This window comes from Rattus norvegicus, chromosome 14 (assembly GCF_036323735.1).
Source record: "Rattus norvegicus strain BN/NHsdMcwi chromosome 14, GRCr8, whole genome shotgun sequence".
Classification (NCBI taxonomy): Eukaryota; Metazoa; Chordata; class Mammalia; order Rodentia; family Muridae; genus Rattus; species Rattus norvegicus.
The window spans coordinates 35,852,782-35,873,874 of NC_086032.1; the positions used below are offsets into that span (position 1 = coordinate 35,852,782).

Here is a 21,093-nt window from a genome sequence, read left to right on the forward strand (position 1 = left end):
CTAGGCTTGTTTTTCATCAGCAAGATCAAAGCTTGTTTTTCTAAGAAGGAATATACTCATATAACGGATACATTTCATTCGTGCAGGCTAAAGAAGGTGCATTTATCGTGAGAGATTCGAGACATTTGGGGTCTTACACAATCTCTGTGTTTACAAGAGCTAGAAGGTAAGTAAGCATTTGTGGTTTTGATTACTTTAGAACTAATCCTTGGGACAATTTTGATTTGTAGCTATACCATCTCATAAGGACTATGAGAAAGAGCTCACCCTAGGGAGGAGACTGCTAGTGTAGAAACTGGGACAACTACCCAGTCACACTGTGTCTCTCATGCATCTATTATGTGAAACATAACATGTTAAACCTATTACAAAGCTTTCCTGTTCCTCCCTCTCCCAGGGAACCCTCTCCGTCACATTAGTCATGGCTGACACTGTTGGCCTGGCCTACAGACACCTTAGTCTCCTTTGGGCTTGGCTACACACTGGGCTCCTGAGCCCCACAAGCTTTCTATGCCTATAGACCTGTGACTAGGGGAACTTGTGATAGGGCTAGAGGTATCTGAGAGGCAGCATCTCAGAAATGTCCCATTCCTCCCTTAGTGAGGGATGAATAGGTCAGTTTGTCTGCAGGTTCATAATGAAGCACTAGCTGCCCAACGCTGTTACCTGCTCAGCCATGTTCTGTATATGGGCCTTGCTTTCCTTACCTCAGACTTGATAACATTCAATAAGTATCTATAAGCACTTCTTCATGAGCATTGCTTTATTGGGCATGAGGCTTGTCTCCTAACGTTATGTCGAAGAGGAGGTACCAGTAAGACAGTTGAGGGATGATCAGGTGTTTGTCGAGCCCACCCATCTTCTCATTAGCAAGTAGTGTTGTCAGAAAGAGAACTTGAGCATCCGAGTCGCCCCGCTCGACACACAGGTTTAATTCTAAAGCAGTCTTTTGCTTCTCTAGCAACTGACATTTTATTGATTCTAGGCATACACAGTCTTCAATAAAACATTATCAGATTAAAAAGAATGACTCAGGACAATGGTACGTCACCGAAAGACACCTCTTTCCCTCGGTTCCCGAGTTGATCCAGTATCACCAGTACAATGCAGCTGGTAAGTGAGGAGTTAGGTCTGGTGGGAAGGGCTGGGGTTCATTCCCTTGACAGGGAAGGCATGTGTGGTCTCAGAAATCCAACAAGCAAAGAGCCATGGACATCCGGAGCTTGAAATCCAATCCTCCTTGGGCAATGGTTGTTCTCATTGATATGTCCTCCATACCCCTGTAGTTAAGGAGCAAGACTTGCATCACAGTTTTTGATTTCTACCAGATTAAAGGTGGTGGATGACAGAGGAGCCAGGGAGACTTAGTTATGTATTTATTCTGGAAGTTTACAGAGAGCTAAGTGAAATACAGTTTCAAATCTCTAAATCTCTTTTGTTTAGGTAATTACAACATGAAATTATCTTTAAGCTCCTCATCCTCTATTCTTTCTTGTTTTGAGAAAACACAAAATTTATAAAGAACCCAGGCTTTCGCTCTTACACTTTGACGTAAATATTCCAGACTATTGAACCCTCTCCTTGGCTCTCACTCACCCATCTCTCCTTATACAAAGCTATCATTTGTGGAAAGACAAAGGAGTCTCAGAAATGTCTATGACAATGACACATCTCTAGTCTTCAACCTGGAACCGATCTGGGCCAGGCCAGTTGGAGCCAGGCTAGGTGTGTGTGTGTGTTGTCTTTAACTCAGTATCATAGATCTAGGCACTGCCCCATTGTAACTTTCTTTTGAAGATTTCATTCATGAAAAGTTGTGTATTGACCAAAAACAAAACAAAAAACATTTCCTGTGACACTGGTTCTCTACACTGAGAACAAATCCCAGGACATCTGTGTCCTCTTATGGGAAGAATCCGTGTGGATTTCCAAGGATCAGAGGAGACTTGGTTAGGGGAAGTGCAGGAGAGAGGGCAGGAGGCCAAGATCTGGGCTGGAGATACAGCAGCAGGCTAGTCCTGAGTTGGCTTTCTCTACACTCCTTCTTCTGCTTCCTTTAAAGAAAACATTTAAGGAAGAGAATTTATGTTGTGAGGTTACAAAATGATGACAGATGTGCCCCCACCAAGAGGTAGAAACGATAAACTGTTGACTACTTAAATATTCTTGATTAATTACAAATGAAGTAATTTCCTATCCTAAACATGTGCACCCAGAGCCCCGGTTTTCCCTGGTATCAGGACTGAGGACTGCTCTCATTGGTCCCATGGATGATTTCTAGCAGTTTCTTCACATTCTCAATGTTCCAAAACTCAATCCTTCAGTCTACCTCTATGCTACTACCAGTGAGCTAACAAGAATGGTGATATGAAATTTCACTTTCTTGTTTGAGACTGACCCTCCCCCAGTCTCTTTCCCTCCATCTCTGTTTCCCCCACTTTGCTGTAAAATGCAATGTCTCCTGACACAGCTTACGAGAACCATCACAACCAGAACAGTACCCCCTTCTGGAGGATGAGTTTTCCTCTTCCTACCTGCTGCTCTTTGTTCTAGTACCCACCTCCATAGTTCACACCCCTCTCTATCACCTCATGCCTACAAAGTCCTTTTGAGTTTCTCAGGGGTTAACTCCCGTTTTGGCAGATGTCATTCTTCCCAAAAGACTCCAAAAGACACACATGTGCTTGGTGTTCTTTGTCCGTGCCCCAGCTAGGCTGTGTGCATCTTCACATAACTTTTACTCCTTTTTACATTCGAGTGCTCTGTCTCTTCTTCTTGTATTTCCTCACTGAGGGAGAGCTTCCTGGAGAAGGACTCATCATCTCAGGAATCGCTGTCTTTGGATCAGCTGAGGTCTTTGGGATTTACCTAGAAGAGAATCCTGTGCATTAGGTCTTAATACCCTATGTTTTTCTAATAGCTAGACTCATCTCTGTCTCCTAGCCTTTGCTCGTACTATTCACCTGCCTGGGCTTTCCCTCTTGATCTTTGTGGATGGCTCCCTGTCAGCCACTGTCACCCTAGCTGTCACCTTGTCTGAAAGACCACCCATTCTCCCATTGCTGCAATTCATCCACTCTGTCTTGTTCATGATTAACTTTTTCTGGTGAGTACACACACTGGTTTATCTCCCACTCCTGTAGAAAGTGGGGTCCTTGAGAGCAGAGGCCACCAGCGTCTCCTTCATCACTGTCTCCTAGCCTCAGGATAGAACCTGATGCAAGCAGTCTTTCAGTTCAAATCGGTTGTCTACAATTTCTTTCATCTTGACCCAGTCCTATGACGTCTTAGTCATTCTACTATGTTGGTATCAAACAAACTTGGACAAAAACAAAACAGAACAAAAGAGTCCCACAAAAACCTAGTCTCAAAGAGTGTTCAATTTCAATTTGGTAGTTAAGTGAATTTTTGTAACACTTCTGCAAATAATTTGATCAAGTATCCCATTCTATAAGAGGAAACTTTGGGAGAGTAATACAAACCCATGTTCAAGAAAATATGGTGTATTTTATAACAGCAAAAATCTCTGAAATATTTTGGGGTCTTTTTATAGTCCTCAGTATGTATAAACTACATGCTTGGTATGAAAAAGCTATAATAAAATATTTATAGTTTTTGTACAGTGTATGTAATACATACATGCTTCCAAACATTCTAAGAAAGTTTTGCCAAGTTTTTGCCAAAGTGATAGTAATTCATCTGTGTACTTTGAGATTTTGTGAGAGAACGTTTTGTTTACTTTGTGTACAGTATCTATGAAGATGATTTTAAGTGGAGAATAGAAAACTATAATGACCCACAGAACAATTGTTATGCCTAATTATTGAAAGGCAAGTGCTACCTTTTAGTACACCTACCTCCTTCTGTAACTAGTAACTAGTTACAGGACTAGTAACTAGTAACTAGGTTTGACAGGCTCCTTTTTCTTTCTCCTTAGGTCTCATGTCCCGTCTCCGCTATCCTGTTGGGCTCCTGGGCAGCTGTTTACCAGCCACATCTGGTTTTAGCTATGGTAAAGTACACACATGTACTGAGGGAAGACATCCATCCATCCATCCAGGAACCACCCCAAAGATTCTTTAAATTCTCAGTTCCTTTGAAATGTCTATCTGCATACGTTTCCTTTTAAGATGTAAATCTCGTGCTGGAGATGTTTAAATAATTCATCTCCCAGGGCAACGTGAAGTCAGTAGCAATGTTTGCGTTTAACTTCGCATTTCACCATGCCTTATGAGGACCTGTCATCCTCCCATTTTGATAAGTAACTATATTCTCTGGATATTGAGGCTGCTGTTTTCTGGTTACAAGGGCTGCTGGGAAGTGATTGCTTTCCACGAGAACCTACTTAAAAGAGCTGTTGAACAGTCCTCTTTACCTTTGTTCAAACAGAATTGCTGTCCTCAGTTTCAAATCACTTTCTAGCAGGTGTGATATTTACATGTCCCTGAAAATAAATGTCAATCAGGGAAATCTTGGTTTTCTGACTTGTTGAAAATACTGTTCCCTTGAATTCCTCTCATTAGTAGGACTCAGATTATACTGGGGAAAAAAAAAAAAGAAACAGGAATTATATTGCATAAAAATAGCTATGGTTCAAGGTCTCAGTTTAAGAATGTTGGAAGGGTGACTTCAGGGTGTTCCGGGTACATCTAGCATTCCTGTATGTAAGGACTTACATAATTAGAAATGTGGTTGACTACTGTGCTCTTTAATTTCTTAGAAAATGTTCAACTTCTTTGAACAGAATAATGCGTAAGCCACACCTATTGGATAGTGTGCTTTTACCAAGTTTTGAGCACTTTAGGTAATCAAATGAGCAACTACATACTCTTGTGTCTGGCCTCTTCCTGTTCTCACCACTTTGAATTGCATCTACTGTGTTGGGTGTGGCCGGCTCACTTTCATTGGGACACAGGGCTACATAATTAGGATTACTTCCTGCTTTGCACAGCCATCAGGGTTGTCCCTCATGCTTTGTTCTTATAAACACTATTGTTACAGAAGCTCTTGTTTATGCTTAGATGATAAATGTACGTTTATGCCCCACTGAACATATAGCTTAGAGTAGTTTGGTTAAGTCAGAGGCTCGTCACGACGTTTGAGATTTACTAGGCAGAGTCAATTTTCCAAGGAATCTATACCAAGTTCTACCCCTCTCGACAATGCATAGGAATGCTAGCTCTACTCTTTCCCCGTGCTCAAACTTCCCTTTAGCCATTCTGGTTAAGTGTCTGGCAGTGTTTCTTTATGGTTTAATTTTGATCCCTCATGATTAGTTATTTTGACCACCTTTTAATAGGTATAGTGGTCATTTAAATATTCTCTTTTATGATCAAATTCTCACCATCTTTGCCCTTAAAATTAGATTCTGTGCCTTTTCTGGTTGATTTGTTCTTAACACATTCTTTTAAAGACTTATCTTTATTTCATGTGTCTGAGTGTTTTGTCTACATGTGTGTAACAGGACTTCATGCATGCTTGATGCCTGCAGAAGCCAGAAGAGGGAGGGAACTGGGTTCCCTTGAATGAAATGGAGCTAAGGATGGTTTTGAGCCAGCATGTGGGTGCTGGAGATTGAACTCTGGTCTTCTGCTGGGGTGGCCAGGGCTCTTAACCATCTCTGCGGATGTGCAGACAAAATATTGAATTGTCATTTATTAATATTTTCCTCTGTGATGATATTCTATTAAGAAATTCTATGCCACTGTCAAGGTCATAAATCGGTTTCTCCTGTCACTTTTACAACAGCATTTCACTTCAGGAGTGGGGACTACTTCAATAATAATTCTGCTAAGTGCATTATCCTAAATTTCCAGCAGATGGTGGTGTTGCTGTAGAAAAAGTAGGTGCTAAAATGTTAAGCTTTCACAGTTTCAAGGGGATCATTTTTAAAACATTCCCCCACCTCCACTACCTGGCTTGCTTATGAGAAATGAGAAATATACAACAACACAGATTTCACCTCAAACACGTTTAGGTATACATTGGCTAATATTCTGGCAATGGACATGGATAGTAGATGATTAGACCCACTCCTAAGAAGAGGCTACGCAAGGCAGGAAGGGTGTTTAGCAGTGGAATGAGAATAGTAGGAGGAACTAAAACAGGAAGCGGAAGTGGCCCCAGGAAGAGGAAATACCCCAACCTTAACACTATAACAAAACCAGGCTGGGAACATCACTGTTTTGGGTCCCATGTCTAATTTGTTTAGAAAAGTATACAGGTGTTTTTTTTGTTTGTTTGTTTGTTTTTTTCCGGAGCTGGGGACAGAACCCAGGGCCTTGCGCTTGCTAGGCAAGTGCTCTACCACTGAGCCAAATCCCCAACCCACAGGGGTTGAACCCACTATATTAAACATAGTGTTCTGTTAGTCTCAATGTTTATAGCCTTGTCCCCAAGTAAGCAAATCTTTAACCTTTGATGTCTTGGATTATCTATTAAGTTATAGATTCTCTCCTGTATATCTTTAACATCTACATAAAACAAGGAGATAGGACTGGATAATTCCTATCTTCTCTCAAAAAATTTTTTTTAAACCATTCTTTCTTCATTTTTAACATGAGTCATTTGCCTTTCTAGAAAAGTGGGAAATAGATCCGTCTGAGTTGACTTTTGTCAAGGAGATCGGAAGTGGTCAGTTTGGGGTAGTCTACTTAGGAGAGTGGAGAGCACGTATCCGGGTCGCCATCAAGGCCATCAATGAAGGCTCCATGTCTGAAGAAGATTTCATTGAGGAAGCCAAGGTGATGATGTGAGTACGAGGCCCCACCCCATGTACACACAGCCCCGCCCCTTGGAGTCTCGGACAGAACCTGGACTTTGGAATCAGATACACCTGCACCTGGGTCACAGCTCTGCCCAAGCCATTTGTGTAACCCAGGCAAATCACTTAACTGTTGTGTGGCATGCATGAACTATGTCACCCTCATGTCTCTGGAGTCCTCACCTATAAAACTGCAAATAATGGTACTCTGGCATTGGATCGAGGTGTGAGTTAATGAAACAGTTAATGAGAAAGACAGGGAAAGTATATTATGCTCAGCTCGGTGGTAGGTGCTGAATAAGTGATCTTTAGCTGTGGTGCTTTGTCCCCACACAAGCCAATAGATTGGTTGTGGTTTGTCACTGTAATCTGATCTTGGACCAGGAAGGCTCAAATCAATGTTCTCTAAACATTTGTTCAGTGTTTATTTAGAAGCACAGCAATGCATCAGCATAGAACAAAAACAGATGTCCTAACTTCAACTGTTCTATTGTGCAGAGCACATCGTTCTACCCCAGAGGGACACAGAATGAACAGAACTAGGTAGCAACCGGAGCGATGAGCTAGAGCCATTCTCCATGGAGACAGAGCAATTAGGACTTTGGGAGTTTTCAAGCTCTTACTCCAAGTGACCTATCAAAGCATCCTTTCTCCTACCTGTTTACAAGAGAATGAAAGTGGGTGGAGTTACAGTAAACAGCAATTGTCCAGGGACACCAGCTTCCCAGTGACACTGTTGGGTTGTTATTGTTGTTGCTGTCATTACAACATACCTGGTACACCTGTGGCCGACCTGTGCTCTCTGATCAGGGAGTTCTGTTACCCAAGGACAGAAGGATAGCAGTGTGCATTGGATTAAAGTGAAAAGAATGAATGTGAGATGTGCAACTCCGAGTTCAAACCATCTCACAATCTTTTCTGGACATGAGGAGATGAGGGGCTTTTTGAATGAGACAACCCTGGTTGGGAACTCAGGAATCACTTCCTGAAGATGAGCAGTTGAGCGAGTAGGAGAAAACCTTCCCACAGGCAGAGACAACACGTGTGCGTAGAAATGTGTGTTCCTGCCTTCTGTCACGTTACTCTCTCGACACACATATCGGTCCCTGCTTAGAGACGTGTCATGACTCACTGTTGGACAAGTGATAGATGTATTTACATTTGTAGCCAGTAAAGCTATTTCCTGGGACCAGAATGTTCCCCGCTGCTCATAAGACTTTCGAAGCTGATAAAACTTACATGATTCGGGAGTCCAGGAATTTATAAGAGTCACATGCTCCTCCACAGGGTTATAAAAACAGTAATTGCTAAGAGGATTTTCTCTAGTGTAGCTGGCTAAGAGTTGTGCAGGGAGCTCCAGGTGCAGGCAAGCATGGGTGGGTGTGTGTGTGCGCATTCGTGTGTGTTGGTGTTGAATTGGAGAAGCCTACTAGAAGATTAAAGGTGACTAAGTAGTCAGGGAAATGCATGAGGCTAGAGTTCAGGAGAGAGGGCAGGGTAGAGGGCATGAATTTGAGCATAGTCCCCAAAGATGATATTGAGAACCATGAAACTTGATTCTGTTACCAAGGGAAGAGAAGGGTTAGAGAAGGGTATCAGGAGATGTCCTGAGCTCCCATGTCTCAGGATGCTCTTCCAAGGGAAGACACAGGAGCTCGGGAACCTTATAAGAGGGCTGAAAAATTTTTGAAAATACTTTAAAAGAATTAAAAACCTCTACCACTTGTCCTACCGTGGGTCGTGGCATGTTTCTAACCTGGGACCGGTGTGTGGAGAAAGTAGCATGCAGGAGCAGAAACACGCATTTCTACTCACATGCGTCTCTGCCTGTGTGAAGTTTCTGTCCTATTTGTTCCTCTGAATCACATAGGAGGGTTTCTTTACCTGCTTTCCCCTTACTTCTAGTAGACATCTGTCTTATTCAGATACAGTTTGACTGCTGCCCTACTAAGTGAATGCTTTGTAATGTTTCAGTTCTCAAATACTTCCCATGACATTACACAGTCTTGGGTTTCTTTCTTTCTTTTTTTTTTTTTTTCTTGTCTCAAGTTTATTTGTAAAAACAGCATAGGACACTGGTCATCTGCACATAGTGTGTAGGTAGGTGTGTCACAGCAGTCCATCTGTCTTCACACTGGCAGGAGCCTTTTCTATGGGGTCTGCACAGGGGCCTGGGCACCCTTGGGAGCCTGAGCTGGAGCTGCAGCCTGGGCCTTAGCTGGAGCTTTGGCCTCTTCCTTGGTTTGAACCTTGGGCTTTGGTTGGCAGAGCCTACGAACCTCGGCCATGTAGCTTCAAATTGTCTTCCCTAGCGTGGGGTGAGCGATGAAAGCCAGACGGCTGAGTTTGCAGCTGGAGCCCTTTGGCATCTTGGGCTTGATGGCCTGAGGCTTCACAAGGGCCTTGATGGCCTCTGCTCGTGCACTCACTGCCTTGGCATTGTTGGCCTGCATCTTCTTCAGGCCTTTCCTTGTACTTCCTGGCAAAGCACATGTTCCTCAGGAACTTGGGGTCGACCCCCTTAAGAGATTTGTATCTTTGTGACCGGGGTTTCTTGATGCCATTTCTGTGCCATTGCGGGACTGGTTGTGTGTGGTGTGGTTCTTGGATTTCTTGATGCCATTTCTGTGCCATTGCGGGACTGGTTGTGTGTGGTGTGGTTCTTGGACTTGCCATGTCTGCACAGTAAGTCGAGGCTCCTGCAGCACCTGGGACCGGTCTTGGGTTTCTCATGGCTTGAAAATGTTTCATTCTGAGATTTGCCGTCCTGACATTATTCTGCACACATGCAAATTGCATTCCTCAACTAGAAGTTTGCTTATGAACCTGAAAGATAAGCAAAGTATGTCTAATGTAGACCTCCCTCCCCCTCTCCTGTCTCTCAGTCTCTGTCTCTTTCTCTCTCAGTCTACCTTTATGGTTGATAAAAAGAACATTTCTAAGGTACTTTTCACAGCATCTCTGACCAACAGAACTGCTTATGATACATCTTGTAAAATTAAAAGCATTAGTTCAAAGTTTTTTTCATGGTGGCCTAAAAGGCATTTATATATACATTGAATAATATTTGGAGGGGGGGCAGTTTGAAGCCTGGATTGCTAAGAAAGGTAAGTATTGTGGCTGGAGAGACTGTTCAGCTGTTCTGAGTATTAGCTGCTCTTACAGAATACCCAGGTTGAATCCCAGTACCCATATGGTGGTTAACAACTCTTTGTAACTACAGTTCAACATATCTCTTCTGGCCTCTGTGCTGTTGCTTGTGTATAATACACAAGACAAAAATACCTATATCTATAAAATAAAATACATATAAAATTCAAGAGCACTCCAGTTCACAGGTGTGTATGGTTTTTTTTTTCTTCGACAGGAAGCTGTCACACTCGAGGTTAGTTCAACTTTATGGGGTGTGCATACAGCAGAAGCCCCTCTACATAGTGACGGAGTTCATGGAAAATGGCTGCCTGCTCGACTATCTCAGGGAGAGAAAAGGCAAGCTTCCGAAGGCATTGCTTTTGAGCATGTGCCAGGACATATGTGAAGGGATGGCGTACCTGGAGAAGAGCTGCTATATCCACAGGGATCTGGTAAGTCTGAGGCATCGCCTTCCCGGATGCGCCTGAATTCTGAGGGGCCTGGGGATTGACTTTGGTACTTTGAAGAATGTGCCTTTGGTTTCATTTTAGAGCATTTTTTTAAGACATGCATTTTATTGTGAAAGGTTAATTAATTTTCTTATCTATTTTGTAATGCTAGGGCTTAAAGCCAAGGCCTTGCACATGTTAAGCCTGCGTGCTATCACTGACTTACATCTTCCAACCCTGAAACTGTATTTTTAATTGTCCTTTAGTGCTGTAACCATGTAGGAAATTACTCTAAAATGTCTTTCACTAATTAACTACCTAATGAACCAAATAACTACAACGATCTTTCCTCGCCTCTCTTCCTCATTCCCTTATTTCTTTTCCTTGTTTTTCCTTCCTTTCACCTTTCTTTCGACCAATGTCAAACTCCGTAGTCACCATGATGGGGGGAAGGTAGCCTGCACTCTGAAGTCAAGGAATGCCATAAAGTCACTCAGTGCAACAACCTTCACCCAAGAGATGTACTGGGAAAGATACAAGAGGGTTGCTGCCTCTGCTCAGGAGGGAAGCAGCAGAGTGCTGAGCCTGAGGCAGGCTTTATAGGGAGTTTCTTGGGGGTGAAGTTTTCCAGGGTGGTGCTTACCAGGGTGGAAAATTGGTGGGATTTTTAAGTCCTGAGTTTGGGGCAAGCCGAGGATTGGTGGGATTTTGAGCTCATGGATTGGTGGGGTTCCAAGGGTTTTCAAACCTGGTAGTGAATGTTGGGTAATGTTCAGAACATGCCTACTTAAAAGTGCTCTCTTACCCTGGAATAAATGCCAGTTGTCCCGCTCCGTGTCCTTGCTTCTGCACCCCGAGTGACACATCCAGACCAAGGCGCATTGTTCAAGGCACTCACACTGTTTAACTCAAAGGAAAACGTGAGAATTCTGTACAAATTCCCGACGTGGCTTCTTAGAAATGGTGTTGTGCTTTTGGGCTCTCTTTTCCCAGAGTGATCAGGTTACAGCACTCATGCTTGAGACTAGAGGATCTCAGGGTGAGGCTGGAGGTGTAGGTATACCAATTCCAGAATACCGTGGGAAACCAACTGATCTTGCCTTTAATTCAGAACACTCCTGGCTTTATTACTTAGTTTCATACGCTAGCTAATTACCTAGATTTCTTTTTATAGTTTTTCTTTTAAATTTTTGAGATAATATAATTTCATTTCTTTCTTCCCTGTCCTCTCTCCAAACCTTCTCATATACCACTCCCTGTTCTCCTTCAGATTCATGGCCTCCTTTTTCATTAATTGCTATTGCATGTATATATGCATATGTATACACATATATATTCCTAGATGTAACCTGTCAATCATGTAACTGGCATGTGTCAAAACTTTTCCTGCAGAGATGCTACACCCCAGGTAGGGAATCCATAATGCACCAAAGAACGGACACCACCCAAGTCCAATCTGGTGAACCAATGAGTTTTTGGGGGGAATTAGTTACAGGGGTATGGGCTACTTGTAGGAGCAGAAATGGCTCAAAGACAGCTGCATCACCAAGGCCCACTCCGGCATGGGTGAGAGATCACAAAGCTGGGAACTTGGAGCACACTGCACAGCCTGTGGGCAGCTCAACAGATTGGAGAGTGGCCTTTCCAGGTGCCTCGGTTGATCTAAACTTCTTCCAGGGGCTCATCTGGTTTCTGCTTCTTCCCCCACATCTGGTACGATCTCAAAGTCTTCTTTGCCACTCAGCTTTAACTGAGAGGGACTCTCAGCTTTTATTGTTTACTCTGGCAGGGAGGGGCCTAGTGAACCTGGTCAGTTTCAGGGACTTCCTGAAGCTATTTTGAGTTGTTTACCTTCCTGTTTAAGGAACTTCCTTCAGGATGGAAAGTTACACAACAATATGTTACTTGTATGTGTGTTTTTAAGGCTGACCCTTTGGCATGGAACAACCAATTAGTGTGCTTTTCCCTGAGAAAGAGCACCTCTCCCTCTCCCAGCATTCCTTAGGTGCCCATAGTTCTTTGCTTGTAGGGCTGAGGCCTCATGGGCATTCCCCCATCCACTTTGGTAAGTCCATTGGTGTCATTCCTGTTCAGCCTACATTTGGGCAGACATATGGCTGAGACTTTATGGGTGCATTTTCGATTACTTCCATTTCTACATGAATACTGCACCCAGAACACCTTGAGATCAAAGCCTGTACTCAAGAACAATAAGAACAGTGTTAAGAACATGCTTGTGGGGTTGGGGATTTAGCTCAGTGGTAGAGCGCTTGCCTAGCAAGCGCAAGGCCCTGGGTTTGGTCCCCAGCTCTGAAAAAAAGAAAAGAAAAAAAAAAAAAAAAAGAACATGGCTTGTAGGGGAAAGGCTCTCAAACTTCGACTTTGCTGTGTGTGTGTGTGTGTGTGTGTGTGTGTGTGTGTGTGTGTGTGTGTATCACCTGGAAGCTTTAAGTAAAAGCTTCAAAACCAGATCATAACCAGGCCAGTTAAATCAGAATGTCTGGGAATGAGAGGGAGGCATCTATGCGCAGTCCAGGTTTTAAGCCACCACAGCCCAGCTTGGGGTTGTCCCTCCTTTCTTACTAGCTCCGTGGTCCTGAAAGATCCAGTTAAGTAGGAAAGTGGTTTTCCATAGATCACCTCCTTCTTGTGGGTCTGTTGGGAGGACTGCATTAATCAGTGTGCACAAGTACCCTGTCCACAAGGGCTCAACAGTGCTGCTGCCACCATCGGTGGTGATCACTGTTTAGTGACCCTCCCTGCACATTCCCCAGTATCCAGCACAAAGAAGCTATTGGCCCCGCTCTCAGTGGAAGGGTCCAGTTTCCAATCCACTTCACTTGCTTTCCTGACCGTGAAGGTTTCTTTCCCTTTTAAGAAATAGAATCAAACCTCAGTGGTTCCCTAGTCCTAGTGGTTCCCTGTCTGCTCCAGGTGGCTTCATACGAGTTCTCCTGCCCTTAGATTAATCCCCACCCTCGATCGATAGTTTTCTTTACATTCTACTTTATCTGCTGCATTGTGTGTGAAATACATTAGCCCACGTGGGTGCTTTTCCTGTTGGGGACTTTTGTTGTGGTTTGTATTTGAGATAGCTTCTGGTACTTTCTAGTACCTTCCAAACTGGCTTCCCTGGATCACCATTTTAAAGCTTGTTGCTTTTGTAACCAGATACTTTGAACCTCAAATTCACTGAGAGTAAAACAGGTCTTCCAAATAGTACATCTACATGAGGCTGATCATGATGAGGACTTCCTCTGTGAACGATGCTGAAAACGAGTTATTCCGACTACAGCCAGATTGACCTTGCATTGTATTTCATTCATTGTGGTAAAAATGAAGTAGAAGGGTCAGGAGAGATGGCTTAGTGGTTAAGGGTAGTTGCTACTCTTCCAGAGGACCTGGGTTTGATTCCCAGAAGCCACATGGCAGATCAGAACTATTTGTAAGTTCAGTTCCAGAGGATCCAACACCCTATTTTTGACCTACACAGGCAAAATACCCATAAACATAAAATAAAAATAAATGTAAGAAAGAAATATAAAATTATTACTAGGAATTGCTATACTTACTGAAAGGAAGATTTTAATATATAATTTCTTAATTCTTATTACCCAATGGAGAGCCCAAAGATACAATATAACTGTCTTATCTGTCATATATGTCAGACTTTTATCACTTAAATAAAAAAGCTAAGATGTTTGGTTTTTTTTTTTTTTTTTCGGAGCTGGGGACCAAACTCAGGGCCTTGCGCTTGCTAGGCAAGCGCTCTACCACTGAGCTAAATCCCCAACCCCTAAAGCAAAGATGTTTTATGCCAAGTACTTTTTATCATTTATTAAACTAATCCTCACATTTTTAAGGATACTTGTTGAAAAAGATTAAAATTTAAAAATTGTTACTGTTCAATTTTAACTTTTTGTGATAACGAAGAATCATTAAAATTCATGGTGTACAAGTAGAGTATTAAATTACATATACCAGGAACAGACATCACCATGAAATTTACATGACCGCTCACACAGACAGGGGATGTAAAGAAACTAAGGAAAATGAAAGTAGACATTTGGGGGAGAAGGACCCCTGGTTGATGCTTCTCTTCTTTCCACAGGCTGCCAGGAACTGTTTGGTCAGTTCTGCCTGCGTAGTAAAGATCTCGGACTTTGGGATGGCGAGGTATGTGACATCTGTCTGTCTCTCTTGCCCACTTGTAAGAGGGAGTTTTGTGTTTTTTAAAAAAACAAAAACATGTTTGTGTGTGTGTGTGTGTGTGTGTGTGTGTGTGTGTGTGTGTGATATGCACACACATGTAAAGGTCAGAGTACAATTTGTGGGGTTCAGTTTTCCCCTTGTACCCCATGAATTCTTTGTATTAAGCACCTTTTCCCTCCAAGGCATTTCGCCAACCAAGTCTTCCTATTTTCATTCTTGCAAACTGAAGTTGCTGTCACCTCTTTTCCCTGCTGAGGAAAGCGTCCCTGTGGGGAAGGTATCTGTGTGGGCTGAGTGTTCATGTGGTTGTGTTGCTCCGACCGCTTTGGATTTCAGGACAGGCGGTAGCTTTACCCAAGGGGGATGCTTGCTGTGGCCTATTCTTGTCGTCCTCTCTCAGGTTGTTGTAGAAACAGCTACGGTAGGTCTTAAGAATGGAAACAGGAATTTCTCAGTCCATTCAAATGTGTACAATTAAGTAAGTGCATTTTTTTCATGAGGCACGCGTATTTTTTGAAAGAGAAAGGGAGAAGTATGTTTGATTTGGTCCCCGTCAGACACTGGATAACCGCGTTTGGAAGCTGGTTTTAGTCATCACTGGAATAAACCTAACCAAGAATGCACAAGAATTTTTGTAAAAAACATTTTAAGTGTTCCTTTCTGTTAGAGCCCTAAAACTTTAACCCTAATGAATTTCAGATGTTTTCCTGCATTCTTCAGTCACCCAAATTTTAAGTGTCCCATGGGGCCATGGTAGTCATGGAGGTGGCACACCAAGATCTGTGTAGCCGTTGTCCTCCCACACCGACTCTGCCTGGCCTTTTGCACAGGTGGCTATTGAATGTCTACATAGCAGATTCCTCCAGAAAGTTCCATGGGGCTTTGAAAGTGTGCTTTGCTAAGGCACAATAAGACCCATTTGTTTTCCAGAATCTTTCTGCCTTTCCTGGGGCTTTACTTAGGTTGAGGACACCAGTTCTGTGTTGCTCTTTAGTCCCACCAGCCTCCTGTGGGGACAAGAACTTTCTCACTCGGGGTTCTGTCCCCAAGCACTTGTTAGAAGATCTAGCTTTCCCCTCTAATCTAGAGACCCTTTAAGTCCCATTCTGTTTCCTCTTACACAGTCTTTTCTTTTGAAACAGTATCTCTTTATGTAGCCCTGACTGTCCTGGAACTCTCTATGTAGACCAGGCTGGCCAAGATCTCACAGAAACCACCCTGTTTCTGCCTCTCATGTGCCGAAATTAAAGGTGTGCAACCAGTACACCCAGCTTGACGGTCTTTAAGACATTTCTTTCTCCAGAATTTACTTTTATTTTCTGTATGTGGGGGGCTTCCCCTGAATGTACGTCGGTGTACCACATGCCTGCAGTGCCTGCAGAGGCCAGAAGAGGGCATCAGATTACCTGGAACTGGAGTTAGAGACTGCTGTGAGCCACCACGTGGGTGCTGGGAACAGAACCTTGGTCCTCTGGTAGAGTAGCCAGAGTTCTTAACCACTGAGCCATCTCTCCAACTTCACTTAGGCAGTCTTTACAGAGGAGGGGTTAAAGGTGAAATGTGATAGAATATGTGGGATTAAAGTGGGAGCATGAAGACAACAATAATAAATAACATATTAAAACATTATTAAAAACATTATTGTATATGCAAGAGGCCAAAGTCAGCTGTCACTTTCCCCATGGGTTTGGTGTTCCTGTATAGAAGTTTTAAGGAAAGTTATTCCTAATCTGTACAAAATATACATTATAACATACTGGATATTTTTCATATCAGAAGTATTATAATGGCACACTGTTATTTCCCCCCTTTTTGTGCCACATAAAATATACGTACATGAGAGAGAATGTGGCATCAATTTGGATCCATGTTTTATGATGTACATGGCTTTTCACTTACCATTCACTACCTTGTCGTTACCTTTGCTGTCAGAGCACGGGGTTGCAGAATTAAGACTGGATTCTAAAGACCATAAGTACGTCCCAAGTTTGGGGACTGTAGAACTGTAGTTTTCAGGGACCCAGTGAACCAAGGAGACCTGGTTCTGGAGGAGGAAAGAAATAAAGAGCTATTTCACCATCTGTCTTCAAGAAGACACAGTGTACAAGCCCTTTCTAGGGGAAAACATTGTTTTAGCAGATTAGAGCTGAGAAAGGTGTTTGAAGTAATTAGGCCTCGGAGGCCGTTAACCCAGTGTGCTCGAATCCCTTGGGGACAGGTACGTTTTGGACGATGAATATATCAGTTCTTCTGGAGCTAAGTTCCCAGTCAAGTGGTCCCCACCTGAAGTTTTTCATTTCAACAAGTACAGTAGCAAGTCTGACGTCTGGTCATTCGGTGAGTACATTTGCTGTGGTTAGATTTAATATGGTAGCAGCCTTCTCTTTTCAACTCTTGCTAGTTTGACTTTTAACACAATGTAGCACTCTTTGCAAATCTCCTTTTAACTGCTTTGGCGACTGGAGTCCTGCACCTCCCCTTGAAGCTCAGCTCTCTGGTTCTTTCCTTCCCCAGCAAGCGTCTGCCATATAACAAGAAGTCTGGTGACATAGAAGGCAAATTCAGCCAAAACTCCCATATCACAGAGTCTTGGAGGAAAGGGTCTGGGTTACCACTGAGTTTCCAGTGTTTTTAATAAACTCCCTTGTTTAGCTATGCAGAAGCTCATCTGCTTTCCAACTTGACAATTTGAGCTTAACATCTGGATTAGAAAAAATAGCGCACACCTTTCACTTTATACTTTCAAGGCCTTTGGGATTTGCACCTTGCCTTCTTGAGATCCTTGCCCCTTGGCTTCCGGGGCTGGAAGAGATTAACATCTTGCAGCTTGAATGAAACCGTTGTTTTGGTTCCAAGTGACTCTTGTTTTAACATGTTTTATTTGCAGGAGTTTTAATGTGGGAAGTTTTTACAGAAGGAAAAATGCCCTTTGAGAATAAGTCCAATTTGCAAGTGGTGGAAGCCATTTCTAAAGGTTTCCGGCTCTATCGTCCTCACCTGGCCCCCATGTCCATATACGGAGTTATGTACAGTTGCTGGCATGAGGTAGGTGTCCCTTATTACCGACTCTGTACCTGCTGCCTGCTTTCTGATCATGACCCTGAGAGTCAGCCCACCACTTCTCTTATGGCACCCCCACCCCAGTCTCAAGTCTGTTTTGTTTCTCACAAAGGACTTTCATCTGGGAGCTCGTTCCCAAGCCTTGTCTGTCTGGGATTGGTTCTTAGAGAAACTGGATGTTTCTAAAGACTCTTGATTAGATGATCTATTGTCTTGAAGAACTGGGTGGTGGAACTGGGAACAGAATCTGGTTTGTTGACCTTCCCCACAGAATAAGGAGGATGCCATTTTATTCATTGCACTTTACTTCTGTTCACCTCCACACTCAAGGGTTTCCTCTCACCCCGGTTAAGACTCCTGATAGAGAGATTAAACCAGAATAGAAACTGAAGGCAGGCTGTGCTGGGAGCTAGCACTTGGGAAACCATCACTTAGGAGTTGCTCTTTTTGTTGAAATGCCAAGATGAAAAATGAAGCCAGAGGGGTAGGTTTCTGTCTCTTCCCCACCCCACCTCCCACCCCTTCTTTTCTGGGCATCCATTCAACAGCCATTCCGCTCTTATCAGTCTGTGGTTTTTGAGACCTCTGCTCTGTAGTTAGCAGGCTTACCCCAGAAAAATCACAGCTTGGTGGTGGTAGTGGTGGGGTCTCCTATGGCCTGAAACACAAACAAACTCACATGCATCATTTGATTCCCAATCCACAAACACTGGGAAAACCAGTATTTCAAGAGTGGTGGGACTGTTCATATTTCAGAGAGGCATTGCATCTGGGAAGATCAATGGGAATAGATCAATAGGGAAATAGTCATGGTTAGCTGTTCTACAAGGAATCTTGAAAGTCCAAAGAATTGTCCAGTAAGTCGCTAGTAGCCACACACTATATTAGTTCCCATCACAATGTAAATGGCTTAGGCCACGCAGATGGTGGCTTCCATGGTTTTGACTTAGAATTTTTCCAACTTTACAATGCCATGTTTCAAGCATCTAATGTTGATATGAAGTAGGAGCCTCTACTGAGATGCTGGGAAGGAGCCCATCTTTCAGGCAGCCACAGCTCACAAGATTGGATAAATGATTGCTGTGGATGTCACTAAGCTGTGCTTTCTGGTAGAGTACTTGCACAAATGCACCTTTAGCTTATGATGTTTTAAGCTTAGAATGGGTTTATTGGGAGATGACTGTGTCCTAAGTCAAGGATCATTAGTAAGCGTGCACGTGTGCACAGAACATGGCCATCTTGTGTATTATTTGTGAGCTGAGAGGAAGAAGGGTAAACAGGAAGATCACAGAAGGAACCGTCTCAAACTGCAGGCAAACAGAGCACGCATGCACATTGAGATACAAGCTACTAGTTTCAACTCTGCCCATAGCGATCTCGATTTCATTGCAGAGGGTAAGTGAATAAAATGTAATTAATCGTGGAAGTCTAATAGCCTAAGTGAAGTCCTGAGGCCCAAGGATGGCCAATCTAACTGTATAGAAGTTCGCTGATGGGTATAATTTGGGGCTAGGTAAATATTTGTTTGAATGGCTTCCTTAGACTGCCTGTTTTTGATTGTGAGATAATTGGAATAATGTGAATTTACTATTTTTAAAAAAGATTGTTGATAAACATGGCAGATTCTGCCTGTTGAGCTGGACCCTTCCAGAAAGGTCCATGATTTATTCCTGGATCCTCATCAAGGATCAGGATCCTCTCACAGTGTCTGCCACCTGCTTCCCCCCACCCCCACCCCTTTCATCCCATCGCAGTGGGTAGCTCTAACTCCTGCAGGTTCCAGAGATGACAACAGGGTCATGTCTTCCCCAGGCAGACAGAGCCAAAGCACATTGCAAAGTAAAACAGGGGAAAGTGCTCTGATCTCTGCTTCCGAGGTCAAAGGTACGGTTGACTGTGCTCCAGGATCTACAGGATCCCTGGAGGAGACATGGAGATGTGCCTTTTGCTTTTTATGTGAAGCCCTTCCTGCTAGAGGGGACCAGTATGGTAAACCAGTACTGATATGGAATTGGGGACCTCACACTTCAAATCCCTGTCATTTTCCAGAAGAAATTTCTGTAGTCTGCATACATTCTACACAGATTCTACACGTTCTCTGTCCATGCACTAGGCACCTCTGGCTACAGAGGATTTGAGGAGTGGCTAGTGTAATTGGAGAGCCAAGTTGAAATATGTATTCCTTTTACATTTATTTACATAGCCACTGGTAAGTTACGTTTACAACTCTGGCTGTTTTATCCGTGCCGTTGCGCTATACTCGTCCATGCTCAACCATGCTTCCTCACATGGACACCGTGCCACTGTGTGTCAGCCAGAGCCTGGTGCTCTTCAGTTTGTGCAGAACCGGGATGGGTTGAGGATCTCTGCAAGTTCCACAGCTGGTGTCTGAGTGAGAAGCAGGCCGAGCTGATCGTCTCTCTCTCTCTTTCTCTCTCTCTCTGTTCTCCAGAGCCCTAAAGGCCGTCCGACATTTGCTGAGTTGCTTCAGGTTCTCGCAGAGATCGCGGAAACCTGGTGATCTAAAACGGAACACCAGCCCACAGGGTCATCTTGTAAAACTGTCACAAGGTGGAATCATGGGCATCACTGCTGGGGAGTATCTCCACGAGGGTTGTTGACTCTTGGTAAAGGAGCAAGGGTCACTGGCTTGTCACACTGATTTCAATGCAAAATGCTCTGATGGTAGTCTTTGTACTGCCGTGAGAGAGACTTCTGAACTGCACTCCTCTCACACACTCCACTTCAGCCTTCCAGATGGCTTGCTCATGATAGGTACCCTCACGACCCTTAGAGTGACACAGACCCCTGATTCTTCATAAGGCTAAGGCGACTTCTTTCTTGGGCACTGACATTTCTGTTTGGAGTGGTCCATGCAGAGAGGGGGAAAAATAGGTTCTGCCAACTCATGGAGTAAAGAAACCTTCCCAACAGTTTCATGTTTGGGCCTGTATAAATGTTTATAGAAAACATAGCTTTGGAAACCTATGTGAACATTCTGGAAATGTCTTTTATAATCTTGCCGTATGTTATTTAATAAACTCTTTTGATTATTGTGAGGTCTAAGTTTTTGCATTCTAGTTTTAAAGACTGTTGAAAATCTGAACCAACGCACCCTTTGAACATATCTTGGCGAAATTTCTATTTCTAATGCTATCTGGTATCAGGGAAATCCAGAGCCCACCTTCGGTTCTGATAGTTCGTCCTTGGTATAAGTGAGACAGAGTAATCTACGAGAACTCGTGTCATCATAGCAACTGTCCTCTGGTTCTTTCTGAAAGATGTCTTCTGTCCAAATGTGTCCACAAGAAGGTGTCCAGATGTGACTTACTGTCCAAATGAGGAGGCCACAAGAAGGTGTCCAGATGTGACTTTAAGCAAATGAAACAATCAACAGTCACAGTTAAATCTTAGTTTATCAAAGTGTGGTGGCACACTCTTTTTTTTTTTTTTTTTTTTTTTACGTATTCACTTTAC

The 21,093-nt window shown here is 43.3% G+C and overlaps 1 protein-coding gene across 2 annotated transcripts in view; it reads left to right on the top strand.

The window, feature by feature from the left end:
* Positions 1–20,673, top strand: part of Txk (TXK tyrosine kinase) — a 56,185-nt gene extending 35,512 nt beyond the window's left edge. The window contains exons 7-15 of one of the 2 annotated variants that reach the window (XM_039091893.2): positions 87–166; positions 986–1,113; positions 3,938–4,012; positions 6,580–6,751; positions 10,131–10,347; positions 14,456–14,520; positions 16,775–16,893; positions 17,444–17,601; positions 20,069–20,673. In XM_039091893.2, coding sequence (XP_038947821.1) covers positions 87–166; positions 986–1,113; positions 3,938–4,012; positions 6,580–6,751; positions 10,131–10,347; positions 14,456–14,520; positions 16,775–16,893; positions 17,444–17,601; positions 20,069–20,137 — 1,083 coding nt within the window. In that variant the 3' untranslated portion in view covers positions 20,138–20,673. The remainder of the gene's footprint in view (positions 1–86; positions 167–985; positions 1,114–3,937; positions 4,013–6,579; positions 6,752–10,130; positions 10,348–14,455; positions 14,521–16,774; positions 16,894–17,443; positions 17,602–20,068) is intronic. The other variant, NM_001024255.1, reaches the window with a different exon arrangement.
* The last annotated feature ends 420 nt before the right edge of the window (positions 20,674–21,093 follow it).